Here is a 13,880-nt window from a genome sequence, read left to right on the forward strand (position 1 = left end):
CAAGCTGGTTTTCGTTTAACCACCATGTGACGCCCCCTCCCCTCCAGCCCTGAGGCCCTTTGAAACAAAATATCAAAAGTTAGCTTCTGGAAATTCTCGAGGGGGAGGGGTGGGAAACCAGCGTTGCGGAGGGCAACTGACTACAACTCCCACAAATCCTTGCGGGCTGGTATCCAACCTGTCTCCCCCCTCCCCCCTTCCTCGCGCCCCTCTGCCCTGCGCTTGCGCGGAAGGCCCTGCGCTTAGAGGAGGGGGCGGGGAGAGGACTATGCGCCTGGAGGAAAAGGAGGAGGAGATTAAAAAAGAGACCATAGACTTGCACCTGGGCCTAGAGCGGTTTTTAAAGTAGGGGCGAGAGGCGGGCGGGTTGGGACCGCCTCAGTACAGGCCGCCGGCGGTATCATGGCGACCCGGAACCCCCCTCCCCAAGGTGAGCGGCCGGGGCCCTAAGTAGTATCTTAGAGGCGGCTCACAGCTCTCGACCTTGCTTCGGGCTCGCCTCTTCCTTCTCCTGTCCCAGGGATCCTGGGGGCTCCGTTTTCTTGAGGCAACCTCTTTGAGCACCTCTTTTAGACTAGACCTCCCCTCCCCTTCTTGGACCCTCGCCCTCAACACGGCCCCACCTGTCTTACCTTCACCTCCCTTCCTATCCGTCTTCTAACGTTTAAGTCTTGCTGTTGAAGTCATTTCTTCTTGCTGGGCCTCTCGGTTCGGCCAGTGGAAGACCCCCTTTTCCTCTCACTGATGAAAATGGACCCTGCACTGACCCTGAACCTGAGATTTGAGGGTGACCCTTCATGCTGTGAAACTGACCTACCCGCTGAGATTGCGGGAGACCCTGCTGTGAAACTGAGCCACCCCTACAGAGATTTGGGGTAGGGGTGTAACTGTGCTCGGCTGTGTAACTGACGTTGCCCCGGCCCCCCAGGCCTGTGTCGAGCTCATTGGGAAGGGGATGCTAGGCCCTTTACGCTCGAGGCCCTAAGTCTCAGAGATTGGGTTTAAGAAACTGTCTACATCTGGGCGTTTTTAGGTGTATGCCAATGTAACAATGAATTTTAAGAGATGAAAATGTACACGACATTTTTAACTTTCAGTTGACTGAAAATGTGTTGCTTTCGTTTTCTGCTTTCAAGAATATGAAAGTGATGATGATTCTTACGAAGTGTTGGATTTAACTGAGTATGCCAGAAGACATCACTGGTGGAATCGAGTGTTTGGCCACAGTTCCGGACCTATGGTAGAAAAATACTCGGTAGCCACCCAGATTGTAATGGGTGGAGTGAGTGGCTGGTGAGAACATCCTTTTTTTGTTAAATTTCACTGGGAGCCTGACTGCTGCCCTTTTGTATCTGGGCCAGCTACGGACTCAGTCAGTGGTTTTACAATGTTAATCCCAGAAGAGCTGTACCTTGAGACTTTTCTCGGTGATATGATTAGTGTAATCTACACTCAGACTCTTTGCTGGGTTTTGGTGATCATCCTCCTCCTCATCCTTCCTTTGATTTTGTTTTTTGCATATTCCCCCCCTTCTCAGATTTAGCAGATGTAGTGGATCTGATTCAGTGCCAGTGGGTAAAGAGGGAAAAATATAGAAGAGAAGAGTTAATTATATGTAAATAATTTTTACTTGTTCGGTTGAAAACCCTGTGAGAACTCCCACAGTAAAACTAATCTACAGGATTATCAGCCCTGTGCAAAGCAGTGTAAAATTCTCAGTAAAAATTACTGATTATGATACAGATGGTTCTGTTAATTTTTGTACTTTGAAGAAGGAGAGTTGTAGAACATTGGGTCTTTGTTGGAATTCAGTGCAGTTCAGTCGCTCAGTTGTGTCCGACTCTTTGCGACCCAGAGATAATACTGTGAAGTACATTAAGGGGGAGAGGTTAATAAGTATTAACCTCACCAGTTAACATTTCAGATCACATGATTATATAATTGCTACTGTAGATCTAATTCTGTTATTCTTAGACTAAAAAGATTAGCCAAATAACAAGGGTCAGAAAGAAGTTTGACCCTTTATTTTGAAAATGTTCATGACCCTAGAGAATTTCTGAAGCTAGTGGGTGCGCTTAACCTGTGAGTAATCATTTTTTTTCCTTAGATTCTAGGTTAAATTCATCTTACATTAATTTAAATATTTACGTATTTAAACTCGATAAGTATAAAGTGTTTGTTTTAATTTGTGTTTTACTTGCACCTTGGAACAATGGTGTGCTCTTTTATGCCTTTTTTTAACGCCTTTTTTAAATAAATGCCATTTTATGGTAGAGACATTCACTGTGAAGATTCTGTGATGAAGAGGTACAGTATTTATTCATGATGTGTACTTACAGTGCTGCTTATGAAAAAAGCCTGCAGTTAAGAGAGTTGCCTGGTCAGAGCCCTGGTTATTCAGATGATTCTTCTCAAGCTGGTTATACTTTGATGCCCACAATTCAGGGCCTGGCCTTCTACTTAAATAAGCTCACAGTCTGGTGCCTTGGGTGATTGGTTAATGTGAGTCCAGGCCTAGAGCCCCATCTTGAAAGAGACTAAAAAATAATTGAGCAGTAGAATTAAATCATTGTGTGTTTTCTTCTTGTAGGCCAAACTTGGTGAGAAGCCCCATAATTGGGAGAAGTTTGCTTGGAAAGCCTAGAGACAGAACAGAGGACATTAGTATACTGATTGTAATTTCTCATACCATCAAGCAAAGGATAGACATGCTTGTGGAGCACAGTCCCTAGGATACTATTAAGACCTGGATGCTGCTTGGCTCCTTTGCTCCCTTTGCTGAATCTTCGTTGCTGTCTCCCCTACTGAGGGACACGTATGTTTGGATTATAGACAGGTGTTGGTCCAGGAGCTGTGTAATAGGACTCTAATATTATACAGGTGATTTGTTGCAATGACTTTAGATTCAGTGTAAAAATGTTTGCAATTTTTTTAGGGTATAAAACTGATGTCCTATTGTGGCATATGTTAGGGAGGAATGGTTAATATGTTAGCTAGTTAACAATTCAGACCAATTCAGGACTTGATTGGGAAGCTGAGGAAATTATATTTAGCTGTAGGTAGCTATGGGTTCTTGATCATAATAAAAAACTAAAACTGACAGCAGGTTAGGTGGCTGCTCGGTGAGATGGGAGGTGTGAAGATCAACCAGGGGGTCGTTAGTGTGATCTGGAAGCAAGGTAGTGATGCTTTTGAGGATGGAAAGAAGACAATCAAATAATGTTTTGGAGAAACTTGGGTGTATAGAATTGGCCATCAGTTGGACCCCAGAGGCAATGAAGAAGGCAGTCTGAGATGAGCATGAGGTGAGAAGCCTCGAGAATACTGCCATCACTTAGAAATTGGGACTTTAGCAACAGGTGGTTTGGTTGGAAAGATGGTGTTTGCTTTGGGACATTTTGAATATGTGGTTCTGGGTGGCAAGAAAAGCTCGTCATGTAATTGGAAATGTACATTTTCCATTTATGAAGGTGTTTCCTCAGGCTTAGTTTCCTCAGGCTGTTATAACAAAGCACCACAGCTAGGTAACTTAAAATGAGAGGAACTTATTCTCTCACAGGTCTGGAGACCAGAAGTTTGAAAAGTGTCAGCAGGGTTGGTTCCTTCTTGGAGGCTCAGGGAGAATTTGTTCCGTGTTTCTCTCCCATCTTCTGGTGGTTGCCAACAATCCCTGACATTCCTTGACTTGTAGACGTGTGTGCTCAGTTGCTAAGTCATGTCCAACTCTTCATGACCCCATGGATTGTAGCCTACCAGTCTCCTCTTGTCCATGGGGTTTTCCAGGCAAGAATACCGGAGTGGGTTGCCATTTCCTCCTCTAGGAAATCTCAATTTTGCCTCTGCCATTACATGGCTGTCTTCCTTCTGTGTGTCTCTATGACATAGTGGATTTGGGGCCAACCCTACTCCAGTATAACCTCATCTGAATTAACTGCTTTTGCAATGAATTTACTCCAAATAAGGTCACATTCTGAGGTTCTAGGAAGGTCATAGATTTCAGGGGTGACACAGTTCAACCCAGTACAGAAGGCTGGGTTGGAAATCTAAGATTCCTTTGCACGTTGGATCTGGAATGCTGAAGGGAATAATGAACTCACTGAAGGAGAGAATCAGAAAAGAAGTATGGGTTAACATCCTTACAGGATAGATGAGACAAAACAGGTTTAATATAGAGATAGAAATAGATAAGGGAGCCATGAGAAGTGTGGGCCAAAGTATAGTCATGAAGGTGGACCTCTTGCTGGACCTTCACGGGTAGAAAAGTTTTAGATATGTGGAGCTAGGTAGAAACCCCGAGAAATGGGGATTAATAGCTTGAGTAAGAGTGGTGACCTGTTTGGAAACTGATTGGATTGGAGTAGAAGGTTTTGGTAGAGTGAGAGTTGGCTAGATGTGTGGAACATCTTGACTACATTAAAAAAAAGCCCCACAAAACTAAGCATTTTGTTATGAGGAATTTCAACTTAATACAACTGTAGAAGGAAGAGTATAATGGACCCTTGAGTACTCAACATTCAGTTTCAGTAGCCAGTCTTTCCCCTGTCAATTCCCTTCTTCTCTTCATCCCTTAAGCACATCTCTGACAATTTAGACTGTGCAGTTTTGACTAGTCTGTATAACTGAAAGGAAACTGAGGATTTCTGAGCAGCTGAGGAACATGGTCAAAAGAACTGGGAAGACATTAAGATTTTATTAGGAAAGCAATGAAAACTAGAACAGAGAGAGTTAAGTACATCATTGATTGTTTTCATCCTTTGCCATTTCTTCCACTAAAGGTGTGCGGGATTTTTGTTCCAGAAAGTTGGAAAACTTGCAGCAACTGCAGTAGGTGGTGGCTTTCTTCTCCTTCAGGTATGTCAGAGCTTTCAGTCCTTGCCTCTGCTTAACAAGTAAACATTTCATCAACAGCATAACCTGTTCATACGGACAATTTAAAGCATATATTTAAAGTTCACACACATTCATACACAGTATAGGAAAATCAAAAAGTCTTTTTCCTTCCCTGTTTCCTAGTCATTTTTCCTTCTCGGAGGAAATTGCTGTTAGCGATTTCTAACATGTTTTTTAAAACTAGGAGACCATAATAATACAGAAAGTGGAAAAAAATAATGGTCTTAAAAATAATTTTAATAATTAAAAAAAATAACATGTTTTTTAAAACTAGGAAACCATAATAATACAGAAACTGGAAAAAAATAATGGTCTTAAAAAATAATTCGTAATCCTATTTCTGAGGCAAGTTGATTTGAAATTTTAGTCCTGTTTATGTTCCTCTAAGTATAACGTTCTGAGGTTGTTTATCAGGATGTTATCTGGCATTCATGTCTGTTTGGCATATATTTTGCCCAAAATATCATTCCCTGAAGATCAAATGTAATCCTAAAATTGAAAAATCTCTGGGAATGCGTGTTAGCAACAATTTTGAAGATAACAGAAATCTGTCAGGTTTTGAAAATGATTGATGGTCATAGCAACCAAAATCTGACTTCAGCACCTAGCCATTGATCATGTAATAACAAGTGTCACTGCCTGATGTACAGAAGGACTGAATTCATATGTATTAAGGACGGATTTTCAGTTTTTAACTAAACAGTTTAAAAAATTTATATATTTTTTCTATTGATGGTATTATTAAGAGTAATTGCTTATCTCTTGTAAAAGGTAAAAATAAATAATTATTCATATTCTAAATTTAGTCCTTTGGATGTGTATGCCAGTATTTGTACAAATAATTTTATTTAAGCTGATTTTTTACTTCAGTTTATATAGAACCAAGAATTAAGTTATTTAGTTATCAAAAATCAAGATAGTTAATTTTATAGCTGTTTTGAAAACTCAGTTTCAAAAGATGGAAAAGGATACTCTACCAAAGCAGAGTTCCCTAGAATATTCACAGATAGAATTATATATTTCAGTCTACTCTGCATGTAGTTTATCAGAAGTCCATTTCAGCCCCTCCAAACCCATGTTTTACGGTTGCCACCTTCTACTTCATGTTTAGTCCAAGTAATGTTTGAAGTCCCTGAGTAGAAGATGGAATCTCTCCGCATCAAATCAGTTTTTCCCACAAATATGACTTACCTTGAAAGCTCAATAGAAGGAAACAAAGACCAAAAAAGAAACAAATGGCTTTTAGGCTAATTACCTTTTATTTAGTCTTGCTTCCACATTTTTTATTACCTTTACTTATATTTAAAGCTCAGGTGTTTCCAGTATATATTTATCACACTGCAATCTTAAAAAATAGACAGTTGGTATATAAATCTTTTAAATTCAGTTTTTTTTTAAGTTGTACATGCCCATAATTCAAAGGGTCAAGTACATGTGTAATGCTCAATACAGATTAGAATAATCCTCTGCCTCCCTCACTACCTCCCCATTTTTCCTCTCTTGAGGCAACCAGTTTGAACTATTAGCTGATTCTTAAGGTATTTATTTCCTTTTTCCTAACTAAATTAATTGGATATTTCTTTATCTTTCAGTTTGAGGTATTCACTGTTGGCTTCCCATTAGGGAATGTGGGAATTTAGCTATCATTTATTGAACTTCTGTGTGCCCCAACCCCCACATCATCTGAGCATTGTTATTTCGTAATTGTGTTAGATCATTACCTGGAGGTCACTGAGCTTCTGGATTCTGTAAGTTAATGTCTTTAACTATGTTCAGGAAGGTTTTGGCCATTATTTCTTTGAATATTTTCTCCTACTCTTTCTTTTCGTTCTGAACATGACTCTGACTGATGCATGTTAGGCTCTTTGATAAGGTTCTGAGGTTTTGTTCATCTGTTCTTTTCGGTCTTTTTTTGAAAATTGTATAATTTCTACTGATCTAGCTTGAAGTGCACTGATTCTGTGTCATCTACCTTCTGCCATTTATCCAGTGAATTTATTTCAGATATTCTGTTTTTCAATTCTAGAATTTTCATTTCTTTTTATATTTTTTCTATGTTTCTGATGATAATTTTTATCTTTTCATTGATTACAAGTGCAGTTTCCTTTACCTCATTGAGCACAGTTAAAGTACTGCTTTAAAGTCCTGATAATTTCAGTATATGGGTCATCTCAGAGTTGGCATCTGTTGATTTTCTTTTGAGACTAGGCCGCATTTTCTTGCTCTATTGTATCAGATAACTTTGAATTTTATTCCTGAGCATTGGGAATGTTTTGTCATGGAGAGTCTGGATTCTGTTTTATTCCTCTGAAATTTGTTAATGTTTTGATTTTAGTAGGCAGTTAACTTGGTTAGACTCAAATTGCAAACTCCATTTCATCTGTGGTAGAGAGTGGCTCAAATCTCAGTTGTTTTTCTTTTTCAGCCTTAGCCGGAGTACTTCGTTATGCCCCATGGATGTGTGGTTCAGGACTTGGGTAGAATTTACACATAGAATTTGGGGCTTCCCTTCTCTAGCTGTGTCCTTTCTGGCAGCTGTTCTTCTCCTGGGCTCTGTCCTCTGGTTCTTCAGGCCAGAAAAATGGCATGTTCTCTATTCAGCTTTTAGCTACCCTGCAACTGCATCTTGTCCTTAAGATAAAGCCAAAAAAATGGTCAACTCACCTTATATTGGTTTCTTCTTACAAGTTTCAACTCCTCTTTAAAATCTGCTTCCTTTTATTATTCTGGAGCCCTTGTATTTTAACCAGGGTTTATAGTTGCTGTCTATGGGAGGGACCTTAAGGTTCTTCATCACTTCTGTGTCTGTAACCCAGATTACCATGTAAGGTATTGCCAGGAAAACCTTTCACTTGCCATTTGTTTTGATTATCACTCTGTTTTGCTGAGGCTAGAGTTAGAACTGATATAAGGTGAATAAATATAGGAAGAAATGGAGATAAATAGATTCTTCTCTGGAGTCATTCACAGTGAAAATGGAACCTAAGATTCCTAGCCTATTTATATAAAGTCAGATATTTTTATAATTTGAAGTATTTTATGTGTGAAAGTGCAAGTTGCTCAGTTGTGTCTGACTCTTTGCGACCCCTTGGACTATATAGTCCATGGAATTCTCTAGGCCAGAGTACTGGAGTGGGTAGCCTTTTCCTTCTCCAGGGGATTTTTCCAACCCAGGGATTGAACCAGGGTCTCCTGCATTGCAGGCAGATTCTTTACCAATTGAGTTATTTCATACTTAAAGTGATGCATTAAGGGATTACAAAGAAAGCATAAACTTGGTAGAAGTGATTTATAATGGTATACAATTGTTTACTACTCTTGTGATTCTTTACATGTTGATTGTACTGTTTGAAAGGATGACTTATTGTACTGGCTTACACACATGCTATTGTTCCTGTTCAGATTTTGCTGTGTCTCAGTAGCACCATATGAGACATCAGGGTTAGTAGGCATTTAGCTGTAGTTTTATTAAAAGTATTTATGACATAAAATTTGTGTAGAGCATATCTTCTTTTATATTCCACTTTCAAAAGCAGTTACCAGAAAAAGTATTCTTTTTTTTTTTTTCCAGAAAAAGTATTCTTAATTTGACTGAAGAGTCTGAGTTAGTGAAGAGAGTTTATCAAGCTACTTTAATGACCTAAAAACTGATTGGCTACTGATCTCTTATATTAATCATCTGTTTAATTAAGGATACTTTTTTTTAATTAGCTGTACAAATTCAGTAGTCTCTGCCTTTTTAGCTAATTCTTAAATTCTAAAAATTCTGATCAAATTATAGAATAGTTGTAATATAATTTTTGGAATCTTTTGCCATTAAGTACTGTACTTTTCTTAACATAGTGTTCATCACATCTAAATAATTTGGTATGCTTAAGTCCGTTTTCCCTAATGGACTGTAAGCTCTCTGAGGGTGGGGACTTTTGTCTCCCTTGTTCTTGGCTATAACTTGGAGGCCTAGAACAGTGCCTGGCACAGAATAGGCGCTCAGTGTGTGTTAATGAATAAATTATGCTCTGTTACACATAAGCTTCATACATTTCTTGAAATCTAAATATTCATATAGGGGCTTCGCTAGTGGCTCAGATGGTAAAGAATCTGCTTGTAGTGCAGGAGACCTGGGTTCAGTCCCTGGATCAGGAAAATCCTCTGGAGAAGGCTACCCACTCCAGTATTCTTGTCTGGAGAATTCCATGGACAGAGGAGCCTGGAGAGCTATAGTCCATGGGGTTGTAAAGAGTTGGACATGTTCATATATTGTATTATCAACCTAGTTGATTTAAAATTAACCGTTTTTATTACATTTTTGCAGATTGCCAGTCACAGTGGCTATGTGCAGATCGACTGGAAGAGAGTGGAAAAAGATGTAAACAAAGCAAAAAGACAGATTAAGAAACGAGCAAATAAGGCAGCACCTGAAATCAATAACATAATAGAAGAAGTAAGACAATGTATATTTTTGGCTCCTTTTTTTTTTTTAATGGATCTCAGCAGAAAATGTGACTAGGGAATGTGGTCTTTAAAAAAAAGACTGGTGTTTCTGGTCATGTCTAGAGTGTTAAGTAAAATTTGGGATCAAGTCACCATTTAAAACACTCATTTTTTTTTTAGTTGTTAACTAAAGCTACCTATTTTTTTTTTGAGGTGGAATAGTTTGAAAATGTATATATTTTATTTTATTAATATATTAGTTTTGTTAATATTTTATGTATATTTTGTGTTTTATTCTTACATTGTTTAGAACTGAATTGAATGATCCTTTGCTTTTATTTTAATTCTGTCCTTTTACTTTCTCCAACTTCTATTTTGAAAAATTTTATATCAGTTGAAAAGTTGACAGACAAAAACAGTAAATACCCAAGTATTCTTCACCTATTCACCAGATTGTTCACATTTCACATTTGCTTTGTGTGTGTGATTTACCCTTTTTATTCCTGAATTATTTAAGACATTGTGTCTTTTTATTCTTTAATACTTCTGTACATATGTTCAAAGAGTATGGATATTCTCCTATACAATTATCCTTATGAATCCCCACAAACTTAATGTGATACAATAGTATTTCTTAATATACAGTTCATGTTAAAATTTTTATATATTCCCCCCCCCAATTAAGAATTGCATATTGCATTTGGTGGTCATGTCTCTGAAGTCTCCTTTAATTTTAAATGGTCCCCTCATCTGTTTTTTGTTTTTCTGAATTTCATGACATATTTTTGAAGTATCTAGGCAGAGTATCTCACAGTCTTGCTTTGTCTAATTCCTTCTTCATGATTTTATTTGGGTTAAACATTTTATCAAGGTGTTATTTTTCTGATCCTGTATATTTTTTCCTACTGGCTAGGTGGACTGATGGTTAATAAATATCATTGTGCATGCTGTGGGACTTTATTAATCATCTGTGTCAATAATTTGCTGAATGGACTGTTTATGCCCACACTGTAGGGAGATTTCTTTTTATCTGTGAGAATTTTGCTGCCCATATGCCTGTTATCTCAGAAGCAAGAAGCTTCTGGGCCTGGCTGGGGGTTCTAGGCTCCTTTAGTTTGTAACAGACAACCCTGGCATCTTGCCTGATGGTTAGTATCTGCAATAGTAGGAACACAAGAATTTTTGCTGAATATTTACTTAATTAAGGAAAACATCTGAAAAATATTACTCAGCTCTGGATTTAATAGTGAAGAGTATTTTTAAAAATTTGTTATCTTTTTCTTATTATGGTAAAATATATAAAACGTAAAATTTACCATTTTAACTATTTTTAAGTGCACAATTCACTGGCATTAAATATATTCACACTTTCATGTAATCATTACTACCAGAACTTTTTCATTATTCCAAATAGAAACTCTAACCATTAAGCAGTAACTCCTATAATTAACCTGTCTCCCTAGCCCTTGGTAACCTCTGTTCTACTTTCTGTCTTGATGAATTTGACTATTTATATAAGTGCAAATTATAATAGCATTGTCTATTTTTGTCTGTTTTATTTCACTTAGTGTTTTCAAGATTTATCCATGTTGTAGCATGATTCAGAGTATTTTTCTTCAAACTTTATTTCAGGCAACAGAATTTGTCAAACAGAACATTGTGATATCCAGTGGATTTGTGGGAGGCTTTTTGCTAGGCCTTGCATCTTAAGAATATGTTCTATCACAGTGAAGTCACCTCTGAGAAGAGAAGTGGTGGTGACAAGATGGTCTCATCATTACACATTGACAGATTCTCCAGGAGGACAAGAAACAACTAGCTGGACAATACCCAACTCACTGCTTAGCATTTTGCCATCTGAAATTTAGCAGACTAGTATCTGCTATAAAATAACCTGTATGGTATATGGATAATAGTATCCCTGAGCAAAACATGGCTTTCATTATTTTTTAAGAATTTGTGTTTGTTTAAAATTTGAATATAAAACACTACTGTTGGATGTAGATATGGAGAGAAAATGAATTGTTGGATGTATTCCCCAGTAAAATATTATCCTCATTTTATTTAAATAAAATGTTTTCCATTGTGCTTTTTTTAGTATAGTGCCAGTAATTAAAACTTTGTATTATAGCTTCAACTGTAGGGCTGACATTTTTTTTAAGATATGTTTGCAGTAAACTGAAGAACTGTAACACATTTTGTGGAAGGATTTGCAGATAATAGAATTATTAAAGATAGTAAGCAAATTTAATATCAATTTTTAGGTTGCTTTTTCCTACAGTTCTTATTTAATAACTGTAGTAAACAGTTTCAAGAAATGCTCTAGAAAATAATACATATCTAAAGCTCTTTTTTGTTTTTTTGATGTCTGTAGTTGTAAAAATACCTTCTTGTATGTAAACTTCTAAATTTTTTTATTCATTTGTTTATCCTGGCAGCCTGGATAGAATTAATTATTTTGAGAGTACATAGAGTTGGGTCACTGATTCATTTTATTAACTTCAAGTGAATCTTGTTTTTCATTTTTAAAAATCCTATAATACAAAGAGGTAAAAATCACTTGGCAAAACCAATACAATATTGTAAAGTAATTAGCCTCCAATTAAATAAATTTATATTAAAAAAAGTTTTTAAAAATTAATTAAAATATTTAGTAGTATAGTATGGATTTAAGGCTTCAGGTTTGTCGGTAGCATTGTGTTGATTGAACACTAGGCCAGTTGACTTGTTTCTCAGGACCAATATCACAGGTGGCGCAGTGGTAAAGAATCTGCCTGCAACTCAGGAAACACAAAGAGACTTGGATTTGATCCCTGGGTCGGGAAGATCCTCTGGAGAAGGAAATGGCAACCCAGTCCAGTATTCTTGCCTGGAAAAATCCATGGACAGGAGCCTGGTGGGCTACAGTTCTAGGTTAGAATTGGGAAAAAGCACAGAACAATGGGTGTAGGAGTCTTCAGGTTGAAAAGACTTGTGATGTTCAGACTAATCTCCTTTTGATAGGAAATCCTTACAGTATTTTGTGTGTATTATAAGCATAAGGCATTTCATACTTTCAAGGTTGTTCCAGTCTTTGTCCTTTCACCCTCACGAGACTCCTTAAAATTGAATGTGGGATTGATCTTTATTTTCTTCTTTTACTCTCATTAGCGCCTCAGATAAAATGCTAAATAAAACTCGGACTCTCTTACTATGAAGTGATTTTGCTTATAAATACTTAATTTTTCTTCTTTGAGCTTTGCTCTGTTTCTTCCTTGCCTAGCTTTTCATTACTGTGAAATTAAAAGGGAAAAGTACTCTCCTTCGGTGGAGCCTTGGCTGCGCTTCTGTGCTCTGTCTGCCTGATACCTTTCATTTGATGCAGTGAGGCAGGCTACTATAGGGAGCTCTAGTAGCTGGCTCAGTTTGTTCATCTTGGAAATATAAAGTGTCTCTTCTCTATGTGATTGGGAAAGTGGGGGGCACAAGAATGACTGCCCTCAAATGGAGACTAAATATTCTTATATGAAAAGTTACATAATAAAAAAGGAGAGCCTGGCATATGATTTAATGGCAAATGAGTTGTAACAGTAACTACTTTCAGAGTCCAAACATGAATGAAAAGTGAAAAACAAACACCTCATTTTTACCTATATATTTCCAAGTATTTTTTGATTGCTGATTTATATACCAAAGGCAAAATATTATCAGTGCTCTCCATACTGTCTCCTCTCTGTTGGTGCCCCTGATTCTGCCTCTTGTCTGCACTGTTACCCCATGAGGTTGTATGCTACTTGATGCAGTCATATGTGGTGTTAATTAATCTATAACTTGTGACACACCCCTGTGTAATGCTTTGCTCATATTAGGTATCCAGCCAGTGTTGTGAATGAGTATGTGAAAAGCACATTACTGTGCTAGAGTTAGTGTTAACCTATAGGAAACCTCTGAAGGTTCTGAATCAAGCTCCATCAGAAATGACTTGGTGGGGCTTAGCCTGAATGAAAAGCCTATGGCCTGCTGTTGTCTAAAATGAGGGTTTTTATGTTTGAGGGCATAAAGGTTTGCAAGACTTATTAAAACTTGAGTATGTGGAATATAGATATTTTGTGGCTTAGACTTTGGAAGATATATAAGGACATTTTGACTGATAGTTGTTTTTTTTTCTTTTTGGTCTCACCACACAGCTTGCAGGATCTCAGTTGCCTGCCCGATGATCGCACCCATGCCCTAAGCAGTGAAAACGTGGAGTCCTAACTGCTGGACTATCAGAGAATTCCCCATTTTGACTAATTTTTATTTTTTTATTCTTAGAGCTCTCCCCAATTTCCTGCACAAAAAATGATTATTTTTAATGTTTTCTTAAATATGCTTATTATAGAAAAATACATAGCATAAAAATATATAAGATGTTGATAATGTATATCTAGATTATCTGTATTTTGGTGCATAGCCTGTGGAATTTTTTTCTACATACATATGAACACGTGTATTTTGTATAAAAATTGAGTCATAGTTTATACACTTTTATAAATAGCTATTTTCACTTATAAGTATCTTTTTATAATAGGTATATTTAA

The 13,880-nt window shown here is 37.3% G+C and overlaps 1 protein-coding gene across 1 annotated transcript; it reads left to right on the plus strand.

Moving 5' to 3' along the window:
* The first annotated feature begins 247 nt into the window (after positions 1 to 247).
* On the plus strand, positions 248 to 12,518 carry FUNDC1 (FUN14 domain containing 1). The gene is made up of 5 exons (XM_019956271.2): positions 248 to 430; positions 1,137 to 1,293; positions 4,776 to 4,851; positions 9,203 to 9,331; positions 10,954 to 12,518. Exons 1-5 carry the CDS (start codon positions 403 to 405, stop codon positions 11,029 to 11,031), a joined length of 468 nt encoding a protein of 155 aa, XP_019811830.1. The 5' UTR covers positions 248 to 402; the 3' UTR covers positions 11,032 to 12,518.
* Positions 12,519 to 13,880: the final 1,362 nt, after the last annotated feature.

The sequence above is a fragment of the Bos indicus genome, chromosome X (genome assembly GCF_029378745.1).
Source record: "Bos indicus isolate NIAB-ARS_2022 breed Sahiwal x Tharparkar chromosome X, NIAB-ARS_B.indTharparkar_mat_pri_1.0, whole genome shotgun sequence".
Classification (NCBI taxonomy): Eukaryota; Metazoa; Chordata; class Mammalia; order Artiodactyla; family Bovidae; genus Bos; species Bos indicus.

Excerpts from the sequence above, each read along its gene's own strand:
- FUNDC1 (XM_019956271.2), top strand. The coding sequence starts at position 403 with ATGGCGACCCGGAACCCCCCTCCCCAAG. Across the intron at positions 1,294-4,775 it reads ATGGGTGGAGTGAGTGGCTG|GTGTGCGGGATTTTTGTTCC; the intron begins GTGAGAACATCC and ends CTTCCACTAAAG. Across the intron at positions 9,332-10,953 it reads TCAATAACATAATAGAAGAA|GCAACAGAATTTGTCAAACA; the intron begins GTAAGACAATGT and ends ACTTTATTTCAG.